Source organism: Ursus arctos, unplaced genomic scaffold, assembly GCF_023065955.2.
Source record: "Ursus arctos isolate Adak ecotype North America unplaced genomic scaffold, UrsArc2.0 scaffold_10, whole genome shotgun sequence".
Classification (NCBI taxonomy): Eukaryota; Metazoa; Chordata; class Mammalia; order Carnivora; family Ursidae; genus Ursus; species Ursus arctos.
The window spans coordinates 14,735,167-14,754,886 of NW_026622764.1; the positions used below are offsets into that span (position 1 = coordinate 14,735,167).

Here is a 19,720-nt window from a genome sequence, read left to right on the forward strand (position 1 = left end):
TAGTACTATTAGTAGCAATTTTGGCCGGGGCTCATACTCCACAGTGGTGGCTGCAGTGGCAACAGCAGTACTGGTAGCGGGGTAGTAATGTAATACCAGTAGTAGTACAGTGTAGTAAGAGTAGTAGTATAATAATAAGTACTTGAAAACTCTCAGAAACTGCTGCAGGGACGCCTGGGTGACTCAGTCGGGTAAGCGTCTGTCCTCAGCTCAGGTCATGCTCCCAGGGTCCTGGGATCGAGCCCTGCATCGGGCTCCCTGCTTAGCGGGGAGTCCGCGTCTCCCTCTCCCTCTCACTCTGTCTCTCAAATAAATAAAATCTTAATAAAACGTGCTGCAAGCACTTTACGTGCAATATTGTTTCATGCCTTTGGCCAGCTCAGGCGAGTGAGCGAGTATTATTTTTATCCGCATTTTCAGAAAGAGGCCGCGTAGTGCCGGGTCGTTACACAGTGTGCCCAGGGTCCCACAGAGCACAAAGGGCAGAGCCGGGATTCAGTCGTGGCTGCTGCGACGCACGGGCCCGACCATCTGCACGACTGATCGCTCATCCAGTGGCAGGAAGGCTTGTCTTGAGAGCTCTGACTTCAGGGTCTCAGACGTGTGCATCTTGAACTTGGCTTGAGCATAAATGTAAGATGCCAAGACCTCCCTGGACAGGGAGTCAGACTGGGGACTGTGAATTTGGGCAGAGCTCAGGTGTCGGTGTCCCCGGGCTGCTGGACATCCTGGGGCGTTCACACCCGCAGCATATGGTGTATTCAGATCGGCCAGGAGCCCTTCAGAAAGCCACCTTCTGCTCTTTACCTTAGTGGATGCGGGGGTGGCTACCCTGGTGCCCAAGCTCATAAACTTGCATCCACATTCGTAAGACCCCGTTCTAGGTGAGCTCCTGGAGACTGACCAGCAGGAAGGCCGGGGTCTCAGATGGGACTCGGATGATCTGGGCAGAGGCCGAGCTCTCTCCATTGTTACTTAGCGGGTGCCCCTGGCTCCCTGCTGAGAGATGGTGTCTGTACCTCTCCCAGTGGGTGTGCATTTGCTGGGCAAGGATGAGGACCCTGGGTCACCGGCGTGTGGGCGCTTCCCCACACGCAGCATGTGGAGCGGGCCTGGGGCAGCACAGTGACGGTCCGGGGTGGAATCAGACGGGGCTGGTAGCAGACACATCTGGTGTGGAGTGGGGCTGGGCTGCTACCCCGGGGGGCGCTTGCCGCTTCGTGCTGTTACACGGCCCATATCTCGGGGGTTGCCGGTAGAAAACGAGACAGTGGTCTCAATGAGCCTGCTGACCGGCACCCGTGGTGATCGTTCCCACTCTGTGTCTTTGAGAGAATATGTGCCAGAGCTGTGTCCCGGTGCCGGGATGCTCAGGCGGCCCGCGGAGTCAGAGCACAACCAGAAGTAAGCCTTGAATTGTTTCTGGCAGCAAAAGAAGCCTGAAGTCCAACACAAATACCCTTGTTTTTCTAGACTCACCTGTTGACACAATGCTGTTCTGGAGGCATGAGAAATGGTTTTGTGCAGTGGAGCTAATGAGGATCTGTTACGGTTCAAAATCACTTGCAGGTGCTCTTTTGGGTTTTCAGTGATTAAAGGTCGTTCCTTTAATCTAGGTGGGGTGTATGCTAGTGGGCTAATGGGGCAGCTTCCCGTATTGTCATCTTTCCTGCTGCTTGTTGGTCTTCGTATTTCAGGTGGTAGGAGTTTCTAAACTCAACTTGAGGATTTTCTGAAAAGTTTGAGGCTCACTGATTATCCATGGTTTGCAAGCAGTGTCGTGTTACCAAGCAAAGTGTGGGCAGGGCCGTCCCCGGGCACTGCTGGCAGCTACCAGTGGGGAGAGGCAGGGTGATGCAGGCCAGGGCGAGACTTTGGGGGTTGGATTTCAAAGGGGTGAGAATCTCTGTCCTGTGAGAATTGAGGAATGCTTGTAAGGCTCGCAGAAGCAAGCTCCATGCTGACGTCGAACACGGCGTTCTTGCAGGCCAGCACTAAGCAGAATGGAACAGCCAGCGAGCTCCCGGCACGCCTGGCCCCCGTGTGCACCTCCATGGGGATGTGGTGGGGACAGAGCGAGTGCCCTCCTGCCCAGAGCCCCGAGGGTAGGGAGCAGGAGCCTGAAGGCTCTTTACACACCGCCCGGTGCCTTATCTGTGAGAGAGGTGGTCTCTGCCTGCTGGTGTGTTAGTGGGTGGGTTTTCCCAGTCCCCTTGCCCTGAGAGGGGAGGGGTGGCCGAGGGCTTGGGTCCTCTACCTGTGACCCTCGGAAATGGCCCCAGGTGGCTGCCGGCATTGAGCAGTGACTTGGTCTTTGTCTGAGGCTGCTTTTGTTAATTGTTTCTGATCCAGGTGGAGGCTGCAGGGAGGCCAATGTTGGCCTTCATCTTCAGGCTGGAACTCAGCTGATGGGCAAGAAGTAAACAAAATCCTTTTGAGTCCCGTCGTGTGTCCCCCCCACCCCCCCATAGTTTGTGCCTCGACTCAGGGCTGATTCCTTGAGAACTGTCCTGGGCCTTTGCATTTATGTCCCGACTCTTTTTTTTTTTTTTTTTAAAGACTTTATTTATTTATTTGACAGAGATAGAGACAGCCAGCGAGAGAGGGAACACAAGCAGGGGGAGTGGGAGAGAAAGAAGCAGGCTCACAGCAGAAGAGCCTGATATGGGGCTTGATCCCATAACGCCGGGATCACGCCCTGAGCTGAAGGCAGACACTTAACGACTGTGCCACCCAGGCGCCCCTCCCGACTCTTTGTTCCAAGCCCCCTCACGTCTGTTTAGCCCTGGGGGGCTGAGGAGTGGCTGCTGGTAGCCAACACGAGGGCCAGGAAGATCCATGAAGGACGGCAGGGCAGGGCGAGATGAAGCCTCGGAGGAGACCGGCAGGGCCACCCGCTGTGTATGCCCTGCCTGCTCTTGGGTGTGCAGGGTTCGTTTAGTGGTATCCACAGCGATGACCCCGAGTGACAAACAAACGTAATGCCTCTCACGCATTCTGTTTGAGATGTCAGGGAAGGAGTGACTCATTTTTAAAAAGATTATATTCATAATGGTTAAATAAAAAAAAAATCTGCTTAGACGTGAAACTTCTGGCAACTCCCCAGAAAAGTTGGCTTTTATGAGTGACTTTCCTCCAAGAGTTCTTGTTCTACCGTTGTTGCCTGTAGGGGAGCAGTGGGTTTTCCAAGGCCTGTGTGAAACTAGCCTCTGCCAAGAGAATGGACTAGGTCTCTCCTGGGACTCGTGTATCCTAAGGGTGATCTTAGTTTATACTGCTTTTGATGCTGGTTTTCGGACACTGTGAGCTGTTGCATCCCATTTACTTGTCCGTGGATCCCTCTGAAGTAGACCAGGCAGGAATTTCCATGGATAAGGATACGGCGGCTCAGGAGGCCATGGATGGACTTAGGGTCATGTGACATGCAAGTGACCAGCCTGGTTTCTGAAGCAAAACCTTCCGGTTGCTGGATGAGTGCTCTTTGCATTCTGTCCTGACACCTTCTCTTGCCGGGGCCCCCATCCACAATGGTCAGGGAGCCGAGACAAGTGCTTTTTCTCTGACAACAGATCTGTGCTCCTCTGTCAACTGCTTCATACACTGTCACACACGGCTTCTCCCCCACTGCCCCCGCGGCTTTTTAAGAATACTTCAAAAATACAAACCTAGAATATGATTGAAGAGTTGCAGAACATGCCATCCCAGAACATGCCTCTTTGGGATACAGACCATTTTGAGCTGATTTTTTTTTTTTTTTTTTTTTTTTTTTATCTAGGCTCCATTCCCAGTGTGGGGCCTGAACTCACAACGCTGAGGCCAAGAGTCTCATGTTCCCCCAGCTGAGCCAGCCAGGTGCCCCTGAGTGGATTGGTTTTGAGAAGCATCAGCTGCAGAAGCTCTGAAAACAGAGCAGAAGTTACCCTTCTGTAAGGGACAGTTAATTTTATAAAGGAAACCTCCATTTGTAAGGATGTCTCCCTCTGTGCCAGGAAGACAGGGGTGGCTGTCAATCACAAGAGCCTCCTATCCACAGAGAAGTCTTTAGGACGACTTAAATCTGCACAACCAAGCCTTACCCCTGTTTCCCACGCTTTTCCTATTAACTGTGTCCCCCCCCCCCCATGGCGGTGGGTCTGGCCTCTGGGGGTTACTCCGTTTTCCTGGGGCTCTCTCATGTATGCTAGAGATATACCTGGTAGTAAACTTCTGTTTGTTTCTCTCCTGTTAATCTTTTTTTACAGAGGATCTCAGCCCAGAGCTCAGAAGGGTCGAGGCAAGATGGCTATTCCTCCCCTGCAGATTAAGCTTGCATGTCCCCCTAAGCCAGTTGCAGTGGGTATCAACTCATGACCGGTCTTGGCCCATTGGACCCCACTCACTCTCATGCTTCCCAAGATTATTTTCAATTTTCAAGCAGTTTTTAGTACCTCATCGTTTTATCTGTATTTTAGTGTGTGTCTTCCAACGCTATGGACTCTCTCCCCTATGTAAGCTAATGCCATTATTATGCATGAACATGAACGCTGATGCTGGGTGTCATCAGTATCTAGCCAGTGCTCACATTTCTCTTTTTTTTCCCTTGCAGTTTGAATCCGTATCCAAATCAGGTGCCTTTGGCTGATAAGAGTTGTTTAGGTTCCTTTCCATTCTCTCTCACTATAATTTTATTTATTTTTTCAAATCGAATACTCGACACCAAGTTGTTTGTCCTGTAGAGATTCCCACAGTCCGGGATTTGGCCCATAACTTAGGCCCTGTGTCACTGAACATGTTTCTCTGGAACGTTAAGTTGGTGGTGAGATCTGAAGCTTGCTCTGCCTCCTTTTTTCTTCTTCTCTTTGGCAGGTTTACTTCGTAGGTCTGGTGGTGCGCCCCGCTTATTACGTACATCGTGTCTGCTTGTCTGTATTGTGCGGGTGATGTTAGCACTATTCATGGTCATTGCTCAAGATCCTGATTTACTAGACGGTTGCAAAATGGGGTGGTTCTCATTCTTCCTGTGTTCATTCACTGCTTTCTCTCTGTTAACCTTAAAAATAGAACTTCCCAGTTATGTCACTGGCAAAAATGGGTTTATTCAGGGATGGCAGACAGTTGCAACTTGGGGCTAGCAAGCTCTGGCCAAACCAATAGGCAAGCCTGCCAAATGCTCTTTTTATAGGAAAAAGCAGGAAGTTGGGAGGGGCTGTTCCAAACAGGCTCCCTTGTTTGCTGTTATGTTTCCACTCAATCATTTTTTCTTTGTCTGATAGCTTATTTCTATTTCCCATGTTTTCTTTCTTTTCTCACGGATCAGGCATGGTGGGGTTGGGCAAGAAATGTTTCCCCTACACGGGACAACTGTGTCCGTGGGGGAAGTTTTGGCATCTAGCCGTGTGATAAGTTACCCTAAGAAGCAAGAGGTGGGGTTGAAATGTCAGGTGTGTTTCAGGGAGCTGAGTGCCAAATACCCCATTAAGAAGTACCTGCCTCGAAGACTCTGAAACTCCGGTAGGACCTTGAACCAAGGGGTGTTGTGGTATCCTGTTGGGCTCTTCTAAAAATCCCTTATGGTTTTATGATCAAGAAGAATTCTTGTGAAGGAAGAATAGAGACTGTATTCTCAGTTGGTTTGTGGGAAGAATCTTCACCGGGCAGAGATGACTGTCAAAAGATGGGCATGTTTGAGCAATTTTCGACCTTGCTCCCGCTCTTCAGAAAGTTGTAATATGGTTAATTTCAAGTTTGATAATACACATTTTTCTGGTTTTATTTCTTCATAGTTGAGGGAGAGGATCAGGAATGGACGGATGAGTGGGACGGTAGGGGCCGTGAGCTAGCATTATTCATTAGTGAACCTGTTTGATCGATTATTAGGTCCTGCCAGCAGAAAAATCCAGGGGCTTGGGTGGTAATGTCCTGTCTTTATTTTGTGCTCTTTTTCACTGGGTTTGTTGCATCTATGGGTTTTCTCTCTGATGGGTGACTCTGATTATATTTTCCTATACCCATGCCCATGTTAGGCCCAAATGGAGAGCTGAGGACCAGTCAACAAACACTGCATCCCAGAGACGATCCGAAGTTTTAGGAAAGTTTGGGCCAGCAGGTGTTAGCTCTGGGCTCCTGGTGGACAGCCCCTGGGTGGCGTGCTGCTGACCTGGGCTGGGACCACCCATGTGTACAATTCGATATTCTTGCTTCGCTGTGTAAGCCTCCAGATTTTCATCTCAGTAATCCCATAAACTGTTTCATGGCCCACTATATTTGGGTTACTTTCATAAACTCTCACTGCTTCTTGGGACGAATGATTGGGCATGCTGGACACGTAACAGTGAGCCTTTGTATTCTTGAGATCTGATGGTCTTCAATGAGCAGCATTTCCTTGTAGCACAAAAGTGCCATGACCTCATGAGAGGCGAGGCTGGCGGTGAAGTTTGTGAACGAATGTGTGCGTGAGTGTGCAGCGTTGGGGTTTATAATGTCACACCCATCACAGGGATGGGAACAGCTTTCTGTAGATAGCCTGAAGGGGCACTAGTTGGTTGAGAAGAAAATGCATGTTAGTTGCGTTTTGGGTTTGGTTTTTGTGGGGTTCCCTTGCCCTTTTGTGGTATGGGTTCCTCACTTGGGACAGACGGAGGAGAGCCACCAGAAACAAACCTGTTTGTTGTTTGCCATGTCTGTGTTAATAAGGACAGATTGCTCAAGAGGAAATGTTTGTTTCAAAGTCGAGTTCTTGAAAGATTTCCAGAGTTTTGGCATTAGATGAAGTGAGGTGGAGGGCCTGCGTGTTTACTTTTGGTGACAGGCATTTGCTCCGAGTGTTTGGTATTCTTTGTTGCCATAGGAAGGGACCTTACAAGAGTGGACGTAGGTTGTGGGGTGGAGTGGCCATCTGGCATGGAGCGGCAAGGTTTGCCATGTCCTTGGCCTTTATTTCCCTAAGTCTTACTCAGGAGGTAAGCCCCAGCGGTGTAGGATTTTAATTTTTTGCCTTGGGGAATGGAGGATTGTTACAATTTTTCAAAACTAGCCCCCACAATGTATGGCTGATGGCGAACCATGGATGGTGAACCATGGGTGGAATTATTTTGAGCTTGCCTTCTGCCATGTTAAATTTTTGACTCCAAGGCGGCAGTGCTCAGCTTCTAGGGGGTAGAGACATTTGAAAGCGACGGCCCTGAGCCTGCGAGCCTCCTGAGCCTGGTCCTTTTCCTTACTGCAGCAGAAGTTGGCGACTGGACTCCATTCTTTTGATCTACTGACATGTGGAATTTGGGGTTGGGCAAGAGTGGAGGGACCTTTCCTCGGATCTGTGTTTGCGCCCATATCTCCATTCACCAAAGCTCTTTTCATGCAGAAGGGGTTGCAAGAGCGTGCGTCCTGTGAGCCAGCCCTTCGCGACTTTGCTTTGGACTGGGACGTTGACAGTGGAGCCCCAACAGGCAGACTCTGAGCCAGGGCTTCCCGCCTGTGAGCACAGGCCTTACCCTTCCTTTGCCACTTTTTTTTATTCATCTTGGGCCAAGACTTATCTGATAGTCTGCCAGATGCGTTCTAAACGTGGGTTGCAGTATTTATCGAGCACCCATGGTGTACCCAAGCATGACGATCTAAAGGTTTATGGCTTTTGCACTTAGAATTTGGCTTAAGGTTAAACTATTATCTGCTTGTCATACATAAGAGAGGAGTTCTGTTTTTCTTTGGGATGAGTGATGAATGTAGCGCTTTGTTAAAATGCCTTTTTAACCTGCTAGTAATAAACGCAGAGCTATGTTGAGAAAAACTGGTAGGACCTGTATTTCTAATTACGGCTTTCTCCTTTCCTTTTAGGAAGGCATCAAAGTAATCCAGCCCATATTTTTGGGGAAAATTATTAATTATTTTGAAAACCATGATTCCACTAGTTCTGTGGCTTTGCACGAAGCCTACGCCTATACCACGGCGCTGGCCGTCTGCACACTCATCCTGGCCATCATGCATCATTTATACTTCTATCATGTTCAGTGCGCCGGCATGAGGCTGCGAGTCGCCATGTGCCATATGATTTATCGGAAGGTAAGTGCCATTTGGTGTCAGAATGTCTGCCTCACCCGAAGCATCAAAAGCATTTTGGGAAGTTCGTAAATTAAAAATTTTGTAAATAGGATCTTATTTTTATTTATTTATTTATTTATTTCAGGGGCGGGGGAGGGGCACAGGGAGAGAAAGAGAATCCCAGGCAGGCTCCACGCCCAGTGTGGAAGCCCACGCGGAGCCTGACTCTGGGCCTGTCTCGGGACCCTGAGGTCATGACCTGAGCCAGAATCAAGAGTTGGACACTTAACCGACTGAGCCACTCAGGTGCCCCTAGAATCATTTATACCTTACCAGAGAAGCTTATTATTTATAGCAGGGGCATTTTTTTCCCCCTTTTAAGGGAACTTTATTGATATACAGTGGAAGTTTTCTGTTGAGATCAGGTCAGAGCTGCCTTCGATCATTTTTGGCCATGCGCTGTTGCAAAATACTCTGTTGGTAATGGAATCTAATTAAAAAATAAGTATCAAAAATAAGTATCGAATTGATTTAGGCATGAAAAATTTCCAGTGTTTTCATGTCTAAATCTCAGAGTTGTACTTAATGGAAAGTTTGTTGTTGTGGATTAAAACTTTCATTTACATCAAAATTGTATTTTACAAATGACCTTCTGTGAAATTGGATCTATAAAATTGAATCTCAGAGAAAAGATTGTATTTGAGAGAAGGAATAATTGTTTTTTTTTTAAATGAACCATTTAACCATGTTCAGTATAATTGTGTTAATTAAAGAAAAATAAAGTCCATGTCAAACACATTCACTGTATTCTGTAGTTATGGCTGTATTTTTTTTTTTTTTTAAAGATTTTATTTGTTTATTTGAGAGAGAAGGAGCAGCGGGCAGGCGTAGAGGGAGAGAGAGAAGCAGACTCCCTGCTGAGCAGGGAGCCTCATGTAGGACTCCATCCCAGCACCCTGGGATCGGACCTGAGCCAAAGGCAGATACTTAACCGACTGAGCACCCTAGGCGCCCGGGTTGTTTCTAATAGTATTAAAGAAAATAGTTGATGTTTGGGATGAAACTTTAAACTTTACGTTGTTTTTAGTAATTTTGGAGAGAACTTACGTTCTTCTTTATGTTGCTTTCCATTCAAGTTATTATTTTCTGCACTATTTTCTTTTCCTTTATTGTACATTGTAGCAGTTTTAATGACAAGACCCGGTTTGATGAGTTCAGTGTTTTTGTATTGAGAAATGCCATAAAATTCTCCCATAGTTTACCCTGGTCTTGAGTATTATGAAGGGAGTGAGGATTTCTGGTGTCTTTGCCAAGGAGTTGCCAGAGACAGAAGAATGGCAAGAGCTGAAGAGCGCTTTACAAACTGGACCCCGGATATCTCTTTGCTTTGGACCGTTTGCTTTAAAAACAAAAACACTTCATTTTAACTGTATTGTATACTTGAGATTTGCTAAGAGAGTTCGATCTTAAGTGTTCCCGCCATATACACAAAAGGATAACTATGTAAAGTGATGGATGTGTTAATTAGCTTGACTGTGATACTCAGTTTTCAATGTATGCCTGTCAAAATACGACATTACACTTTATATATATTCAGTATTTTTTAATTTTTTTTTTTTTTTAGTGACCTTTACGCCCAGTGTGGGCTCAAGCTTACAACCCTGAGATCGAGTCCCATGCTTTTCTGACTGAGCCAGCCAGGTGCCCAACATATACAGTTTTTATTAAAAATAACAAAATCCTTATTGAAATTTAAAGCCAAGCAATTTAAATTTAAAATATTGCTTCTTTCACCTAGTTGCTGCTTATCTAAGCCTTCTGTTTCTCGTGACTACTTTTCTTAGCAAAACGCAAGATGGGCAGAGTCTTCTTAATCTTGGAGTTGTGTGAATCTTGGAGGCTTCGTACCGTCTTGGGTAGGCTGTGGCACGCAACGCCGGGTTCCTCCTCTGTGAGGTGGAAATGGTAGCCCTGCCTGCCCACCCCAGTCATGGGGCCTTTGTTGCTGTCCTCCTCCTCCTGGTTATTCTATTGCAGTCGCTTCTACCGTTCAGGAGACTGGACCGACTTCTCTATAAATTAGCTAGGTCATGCTTTGCTCCCATCAATAAATAGGACATTTCACTGGGACTCCTGTGAAAACCGTAACCACAGGAGCCAGGTTTGAGGTGACGATGCAGTCCAACAAAGCTCTTGGCTGCCCAGGTGAGCTGCTGGTTTTCTTCCTCTTTCCACTAACATTTTGGAACTCGGCCTTTGGGAAATCTGATCTGATCTGGCACATTTGCTGAATGTAAACATCTCCCAAAGGTGTTAATTTGCTGGCTTGATTAGCCTAAAAGAATTGCCCCCTTACAAAGACTTGGCTTGGGTCAAACTATAGGCGTAACCTGAAATTCCAGAAACGTGGGAAAGACCGATGTCCTCAGGCACTGCCTTGTGTCTAGAATCCTGCTGGGTGAAGAAATAAGACACTTTTTCATCACAGGTGGGCTGATGGCTTAGAGCAGAAGCTGGCACTGCAGCAAAGCTCTGAGAGGCCCCTCCGAACATTTGTGCTTTGGGCTCGGGCCCTGCCTCCTAATCCCCGATTCTGGGAGAACATCAGGTTGGTGTCGTCACTGGAATGGCTGCTAAGTTCGTAGTTGGAGTTGGTAAAATTGCATGATGTCCCGGGATGTATCCTATCTAAAAACGGCTTTTCACTTGTTTACCTTTGCACAGTTTTGGTAAAATTACACAGGAATCTCTGGCACCCAACGTGGGGCTCAAACCCACAACCCTGTGGCCAAGAGTCGCAGGCTCCTCCAACTGAGCCAGCCACGTGTCTGGAGCATACCTGCCTGCTACTTGTCTTCTTTCCTTCCTGTAAAATATGCATAACATAAAATTGACTGTTTTAACTCTTGCAGTGTACCATTCAGTGACATTTAAAAGTACGTTCACATTGTTGTGCAGCTGTCTCCACTATGCCACCTTTCATCTCCAGAACTTTCTTGTCTCCCCGGATGGAGATTCTGTACGTGCTAAATAAACACTGAGCACGTTTTGTTTCCCCATTCATCTGTCAGTGGGCATTTGGGAGATTGGCTCCTTTCTTTGACGACAGTGAATAATGCTGCCGTGAGCGTGCGTGTGCAAACACCTCTTCAAGTTCGTATTTTCAGTTCTTTGGGGTGCATTCCCCAAAGTGGAATCGCTGCACTCTATGGTGAATTTTTGAGGAACTGCCAGACCCGTTTCCTCAGTGGCTGCATCATTTTACTTTCCCACTTGATCAATGATTTTTCTGTGAAATGTGAGGACTAGATGAAGAGGAGTTTTTACGAACTGCAACATCTTGTTTGGGTGGGTGGTTCTGGTTGGTCGCCTGTTGACACAGCCCATGGGGTTCTATTTAGGTTCCTTGAATCTATAGGTTATTTATTTATTTATTTATTTATTTATTTTTTAGAACTTTTTACCAAATAAAGGGATTGTGCAACACAAGCTGCGTCTTTTATAAAGTTAACAGATTGGCATGAAGCACACAGGGTCCTCACTGTAGTGATGTTTTGAGCATTATGCCTGCTCATTTGAGAAAGTCACCACCAGTCATGGGTCCTAGTCCCAGCATGGGCTGGTATCACCTCTGCCGTGGGACCAGTGGCTTACTTCCCATCTTTGTTCTTGTCCAGGCCACAGAAAAAAGCAGGACATGTCCAGCTTCAAATCTCAAGGGGCTACTTCCCCAGCTCAGAGCTGAGGAGGTAGGGCTAGACTGGGGGAAGATGGTAGCTTCAGGCAGGGTGAGCCCGGATTGAAGACAGAGGGTGATCTTCAGCCCCATCACTGGTGGAAATGGATCTCGAGTTTGCCAACCTGACCTTGGCTTCAGGCTTGGGGGCAAGTGAGCCTGAATGTTCTAGGTCTCTAGTTCTAGGGGTCACCCAGGATGGCATTCTCCTTAATCAGGATGGTCTTGTCCTATGGTACAGAGATTTTCTTGTATTACAAAATGCATAGGGCATTTTTCCTTAGGATTTTTTTTTTTTTTAAAGATTTTATTTACTTTGACAGAGACAGCCAGCGGGAGAGGGAACACAAGCAGGGGGAGTGGGAGAGGAAGAAGCAGGCTTCCAGCAGAGGAGCCTGATGTGGGGCTGGATCCCAGAACGCCAGGATCACGCCCTGAGCCGAAGGCAGACGCTTAACAACTGCGCTACCCAGGCGCCCCTTTCCTTAGGATCTTAATTGAGCCTGATTGGCCCTGGGTTTCCTGAGTCTGTGTCCAGTTTGAAGAACTGTGGCAGTTCCCATGGTGGACCTTCATACGGTTGGTTTGCTCTGCATGCCAGGGAGAGCCAGAGCGGTCAGCTTTTGAGTTCATGGACACTGTTCTCCCTCCTTGTTCCTTGGTGCAGACTTCCTTACAGACTTGGATCACTTGACCATACTTTTTATTCTGGCTAAACTCTCATCTTCACCTTCTTTAGAGTTACCCAAAGGATAGTTTGTGAGAGAGTAGTTGTCTTTCTTTGCTTGAACTTCGAAGATGAGTGGACTCCTGGCAAACATCCGAGTTTCCTTTTATCCGCTATCATGGATCTGTCTTGGCAAGAGTTTATGTACAGTAAACTCATTATTCACAGATTCTTTGTTTGCAGATTGCCTACTTGCTAGAATTTATTTGTAACGCCAAAATCAATTCTTGGAGCTCTTTCACGGTCATTCGTGGGCATGCACATAGTCACTAAGATTTTGCATCACTTGACATGCATATTCCCAGCTGGGGTCTCCTTCTTGTTTCTGCTGCCATTCTGTAAGCAAGTGTTCTTTGCGTGGGCTGTTTATATGTAGTGCCTGTTTTCTGCACTTCTGCGCTTTTTGTTGGTGATTTTGCTGTTTAAAATGGCCCCACACAGAATGCTAAGACGCCGTCTAGTGTTTCTGAGCACAACAAGGCTGTGATGTGCCCTGTGGGATAAATATGACACATGGTAAGGAGAAAATGCTTGTGTTAGATAAGCTTGGTTCAGGTGTTTTTTTATTTTTTATTTTTTTAAAGATCTTATTTATTTATTTGACACAGAGAACAAGCAGGGGGAGTGGGAGAGGGAGAAGCAGACTCCCCGCTGAGCAGGGAGCCTGATGCGAGGTTCGATCCCAGGACCCTGGGATCATGACCTGATGAGCCGCCCAGGCATCCCAAACTCGGTTCAGGTTATGAGTTAGTGTGCTTTTGGCTTGAGTCCAATGTTAACGAGTCAACAATGGACACTACATACAATGTCTTTAAATAGAAACACATCAGATTTTGTGTATATTGATCAGTTGTTAAAATGTTATCAAAGGCTGGCAGAAACTGAACTCTGTATTTTCTCCGGGAGCAGTTAGTAGAATTCATGGTCACAGTGACTGTAGCACTCAACTAGCACGAATGAGGAGAATCGACTACTGAGATGTACGCCGCACATCCCGAGTGGGTGACTTCTGTAGAGAAATATTTTTACTTACCTCAGTGTGCTTTTAATCATTTAAAGGGTGTAGTTGCATTAAGGGGTGTAGTTGTGTTAAGGGGTGTAGTTAAGGGGCATATTTGCATTAAGGGGTGTAGTTGCGTTAAGGGGTGTAGTTGCAGTAAGGGGTGTAGTTGCATTAAGGGATGTAGTTGTATTAGGGGGTGTAGTTGTGTTAGGGGGTGTAGTTGCAGTGTAATTTTTAGACTTCTGTAATTTGGAGAAGAAGGCATGCTTTTGTGTATCTACACCATTCAGATCCCCTGGTCTTTCTGAGTGGACTCTTCCCCTTTCTTCTAATGTTTTCTCTTAAGACCCTCTTCTCTTGACCGTCCTACTTCTCCTTTCTAGCCCCTTCTCCAGCTCAGTTGTATTTTAAGATGGGCAGTCAGGACATGAGGCATTCTTTATCACAGACTCTGAGAAGGAAGTAGAAGGGCCCCGTGCAGGGTGCAGAGCCAGCTTCTGGCTTCTCCTGAGCAATGTTTGCAACCCGCTGCAAGAAATGGAGTCAGAGTTTTAAAAACCAAACCAAACCCTGTGCAGCAGAGCGTGTTGACCGTGAGAAGGGGGGGGTCCACCCCACCCCTCCACCTCCTTCTGAAAGTCTGTTGGCATCTCACCCATGTGATGTCAAGCCCATAGTGCTTGGACAGAACTTGATTTTGTTTTTATTTAACACGAACTTCCTTTCAGTGTAGACACGCTGCGTTGCTTTATATTTAGGCCGGATAACATGGAATTGCAGATATTCAGCTGACGAGCGCTTAAAAAACAGCAATTTCATATGGTTTGGTCCAGTATTTTGCCTATTAGTCTGTGTGTACGTTTCCTTTCTGAAAACGTTGAGGGGCTGGCATCTTGAGAGTACCACCATGGTGAAACTGTGCAATATTTATGGAAATGGGGCATCTCCCTGGAAGCGTGGGATACTTGGGTTGGAATCTCTCTTCTAATAGTATTTTGTAACTTCAGACAAAATTAGAATGAGCTAGTAATGCTTCTTACATTGTTTAATGCTTTAAAATCTTTTTTTTTTTTTTTAAAGATTTTATTTATTTATTTGACAGAGAGAGGCAGCCAGCGAGAGAGGGAACACAAGCAGGGGGAGTGGGAGAGGAAGAAGCAGGCTCCCAGCGGGGGAGCCTGATATGGGGCTCGATCCCATGGTCTCGGATCACGCCCTGGGCCGAAGGCAGACGCTTAACGACCGAGCCACCCAGGTGCCCCAAAAATCTTTTCTTTTTTTTAAAAGTTTATTTATTTATAATCTCTGCACTCAATGTGGGACTTGAACTCAAAATCCTGAGATGAGGAGTTGCATGCTCTACCGACTGAGCCAGCCAGGAGTCCCTAAAATCCTTCTTTTTAAACATATTTTCCCCTCCATTTTTCTTTTTATTTTGATGTAAACTTGAGTTGGACCTGTGCATTTTGCGAAATGGTAATCTCTAGGGGCAATTTGTCAGTGTTCTAGTTTGCTAGGGAGGAGCTAAGAGGAGGCATTGGGTACAGGTTTAATTTTCTCTTAGGAGTTGGGGCTGACAAAGCAAGTTAAGGAAGGAGAGGCTGTTTGGTTTAGCTCTCTTTTTTTTTTTTTTAAAGATTTTATTTTATTTATGTGACAGAGAGACAGCCAGCGAGAGAGGGAACACAGCAGGGGAGTGGAAGAGGAAGAAGCAGGCTCCCAGTGGAGGAGCCCGATGTGGGACTCGATCTCGGAACGCCGGGATCACGCCCTGAGCCAAAGGCAGACGCTTAACGACTGCGCTACCCAGGCGCCCCTGGTTTAGCTCTCTTTAAAGGGGAAATTCCTGCTCTGGAGAGTTCCGAGGGTCTAGGACTGATTCTGCCATCAGATACATTATCTGTTCTCGGGGGTGTGGTACACACTGAAAGGGTAGGATTTAAGCTAAGTGGTTCCCAAACTCTGGTGCACGGTGGCTGCATGTGGGGAAATTTCTTAAAACAACACTGATGCCAGATCCCTCTCCCCGGGCATTCTGTCGAATTGGTGTGTGTGTGAGGGGTTAGTTTTAAAAGATGCCAGGTGTTACTAATAGGCCTTAAATACATGTTCAGCTTTCACTTTATGTCTTATAACTAAGGTCTTCCAGCACTTGCTAGATATATAAATTACAAACATTTTCTTTCAGTCTGTGACTTGCCTTTCTATTTTTTTAAAAAAATAATATCTTTTGAGAAGTGGACAGTTTTTGTTTTGATGAAGGCCTGTTTATCAGGTTTTTTTTTTTTTTAATGGTTATGGCTGCCCGTGTTCTATCTGAGAAACCTTTGTCTATTTACTTATTTAGAGAGCGAGCCCGAGCTGGGGGGAGGGGCTGGCGGGAGGGCGGGGGAGAGAACAAACCTCAAGCAGGCTCCACGCTCAGTGCGGAGCCTGATGGGGGGCTCGATCCCACACCCCTGAGATCATGACACAACTGAAATCAAGAGTCAAGACGCTCAACCGACTGAGCCACCCAGTCGCCCCTCCTTCAGCATTTCCTAAGGACAGGTCTGCAAGCGATAAATTCTGTTTTTGTTTATCTGAAAATCTGTTTTTCCTCCCTTGTTTCTGAAGGCTATGCTGGCTGGATATTGTATTCTGAATTAATAGTTCCCTGTACCCCTTTTATTATGTAAAGGATATCATTCCATTGTCATTGGGCCTTCATTGTTTTTGATAAGACTTCACTCTCTTTTGTGTGTCTTCCTGTGTGTTTGTTTTCTCTGGAAGGTTTTAAAATTCTTTCTTTCTAAGGGGAGGTAATCAGAAGGGGGAATGTAACATGAGAGACTATGGACTATGAGAAACATACTGAAGGCCTCAGAGGGGAGGGGGGTGGGGGAATGGGATAGACTGGTGACGGGTAGTAAGGAGGGCACGTATTGCGTGGTGCACTGGGTGTTATACACAACAAATGAATCATCGAACTTTACATTGGAAACCGGGGATGTACTGTATGGTGACTAACATAATAAAAGAACATTTAAAAAAAATAAAAATAAATAAAATTCTTTTTTTTTTAAATTTTCTTCTTAAAATTTCAATTTTTAGAAGATTGATAATGAACTGTAGGGGTGATTTCCCTTGAATTTATGCCTCCTGGGGTGCGTTGAACTTTTTGATCTTTAATTCTTTCTCTAAAATCTTGGGAAATATTTGGCCATTATATCTTCTAAAATATTCTGATCCATTCTCACTTTTTCCTCTTTCTTGGATTCTTGTTACATGTATGTTAGAGCATTTGAAAGTATCTCATAGTTCCCTCTTTTTTCCCTTTATTCAGTTTTTTTCTCTGTTCTTAAGATTGGATAGTTTTCTTCTAATCGACCTGACAACCTTTTCTGTTATCTTCAAACTGTTACTAAGACCAGCTAGTGCGTTCCCCCCCCCCCCAGTTTTGTACTTTTCAGTTATAGAATGTCCACTTTGCTCTTTTTTACAGTTTGTATATTTCTGCCAAGGATCTGTTTACTTGTATTTCCCTTCAACTCTTTGAACATAAAATTTTAAAAAATCCAATGTCTGGGTCAAACTTTCTTTTTCTTTTTATTTATATATTTGGAGGATTTGCTTTTTATTATGAAGACTGCTTTCTCTCTCGCTGTAGTTTACATTTTCCTGTTTTTTTGGTTCTTTTTGCATGTCTAAGACTTAAAGTTTATTGCGCATTAAGAATGCACTGCAGGTCTGCATTCTGATAGTCTTGAGGAATGTTGACTTTTGCATTAATAGGTCGCTTACTGGCTGATGTCTTTCAACTTGGCGTAGGCTTGATTTATGCTTTGTTATACTTTATATTTTTGGGAATTCTAAGGTGGTTTTTTCCAAGCTTCAGCTTGGTGGATTTCAACCTTCAAGCTCTGTGTCCTTTGCGGGAACTTGTTAGGCCTGGGTATTAATCTCTTCTGGGATGAGCCTAGAGCAAATCTGATTTAGAGAAGAGATTCTCAGCCTCCGCACTACCAGCGTTTAGGACATGTGATGCTTTGTTCCGGGGCAGGGGAGATGGTGGGGACCTCCCCCGCCTCCCATGCATTGTAGGATGTGACCAGCAACTGTGGCCTCAACCCACGCCATGCCAGTAGCATCTTTCTAGTTATAACAACCAGTAATGTCTCCAGACATCGCCAGATGTCCCCTGGGAGGTGGGGGAAAAATTGGCGCAGCTGAGAATCCCTGCTCCAGAGAGTGGTCTTTAATGCTAAGGTATGGTCTTCCTGGTGTCTCAGCTGTATCCCAGCCTTGTTAATCATTTATTTAGTAAGGTTTTTCCATTCTTCCTGGGCAAGAACTCCAGGGCCCTAACTTAACCTTCAGGGCCCCTTTGCCCTGCTTGTTACTCCTCATACCAGCTCTCTGGTGAGCCTTAGGCCGTGTTGACCTGGGCCTTTGTAGCCCATCCCTCAGCTAAGACCTTTACAGCTGCACCCCGTCCTCGCCCCAGGACTTGGAGGACCCTTTCATTCATCCTCGGAGATGCCAGCTGCTTCGGTGGACCCCAGCCTCACCTCTGCCTCAGCTCCATGGGGGCTGCTGGCCCGAATGGGCTTCATCCAGCTCTTGGCCGCAGGTGGAAAATGGTCTGCTGGCTGAGAGCCAAGACAGCGGTAGCGTCGACCTCTTGAGTGTCCCTTCCCTCAGGGATCTGTCTTGCACTGCCTGTTATCTGGTGCCCAGACATGTAATTCTGTGCAGTTATGTACTTGCTTATGGCAGAGGTGGGGCGGGCCGGCTATCAGTAACTTGGCCACAGAGCAGCTGTCGGCGCACGGCATTTAAAAGCAGGGAGCTCTGTGTACACTATGGGGTTGGGTGAGTGTCTGCTGGGCGACGGACCTGTTCAGCGTCCTTGCCGAGCCCATCACGGGTGAGCAGGACATATGCCAGGCTGCGGGTCACTGGATTCTGTTGTGAGTCATTGTGGTGCTTAATAAAAACCCAGAACCTGGGTGTAATCCCAGACCTACTCCCTCACAATGAAGAGATGCCCTGGAAATCTGTATATTTAATCTGTGCCCCAGGATTCATCAGGAAAGTTGGGGAATCACCGTCCCGAGAGACGGTGAAGGGAACGATGGCCGGGCAGTGGTGGTTGTGGTGTTTCCTTCTTGGAAGGTCAGCGCACAGCATGACTGTCTGGCTTCCTTTCCCCGGGATTTATGCTGAAAACATGACTGATACTTGATTTTCAAAATCCAGTTAATTTTAAAATTTTTATGTTAGTCTGGAAATGTTTCTATTTCTTAGTTATCTTAAAGTATTTCTGTAGGTTTAGAATTTTTGGTTGGTGGCTCTTCCCCCCCCCCCATCTTCAAAGGTAATCATCTTGTTTTTTATATTTATTTATTTTTAAAAAGATTTTTAATTTTTTTTAAATATTTAAGTAATCTTTACACCCCCTGTGGGACTTGAACTCACAACCCTGCAATCAAGAGTTATATCCTCTATGATGGAGCCAGTCAGGCACCCCCATTTTGTTTTTTAAATTAATGAATTTTTATTTTTATTTTTGTAAGATTTTTTAATTTATTCATTTGAGAGAGAGTGTGTCAGAGCATGAGCATGAGTGGGGGGAGGGGCGGAAGGAGAGGGAGAAACAGACTCCCCACTGAGTGGGGTACCTGACGTGGGGCTCGATCCCAGGACCCTGACATCATGACCTGAGTCGAAGGCAGATGCTTAACTGACTGAGCCACCCAGGTGCCCCTAAGTTAATGAATTTTAATTTTTTAATTGCGGTAAAATACACATCACTTAAAATTGACCCCATTTACCATTGTTGAGTGTACAGCTCAGGGGCCTTGAGTACATTCACATCAGTGTGCAACCATCACCACCGTCCGTCTCCAGAGCTCTTCATCTTGAAAAGCTTAAACTCTGTCCCCATTAGACCAGTTCCTCATGCCCTGCCCCCAGCCCCTGGCAACCCCCATTCTACCTCCTTCTCCACGACACTGCCTGCCTAGGTGCCTCATGTGAGTGGAATCACACAGGATTTACCCTTGGGAGCCTGGCTTTTATTTCACTTGGCATAAGGTCTTCAAGGTTAACCTCATTTTTTGAATGGGTGCGGGTCATACATTTGCTCGATATTCACTGAAAAAAATTACAGTTCACCCTCCTGCTCAGCAGTGGCGGTAAACTTTCAGTTACTTGTGGAGGAAAAGGAAGCATTTCAGAGAGGACTCTACCCCTC

The 19,720-nt window shown here is 46.2% G+C and overlaps 1 protein-coding gene across 2 annotated transcripts in view; it reads left to right on the plus strand.

The window, feature by feature from the left end:
• The window catches only part of ABCC4 (ATP binding cassette subfamily C member 4), a 233,395-nt gene that overhangs the window by 42,116 nt on the left and 171,559 nt on the right, over positions 1-19,720 (plus strand). For both annotated transcript variants that reach the window (XM_026493475.4, XM_044381898.3), the window contains exon 4: positions 7,813-8,037. In XM_026493475.4, coding sequence (XP_026349260.1) covers positions 7,813-8,037 — 225 coding nt within the window. The remainder of the gene's footprint in view (positions 1-7,812; positions 8,038-19,720) is intronic.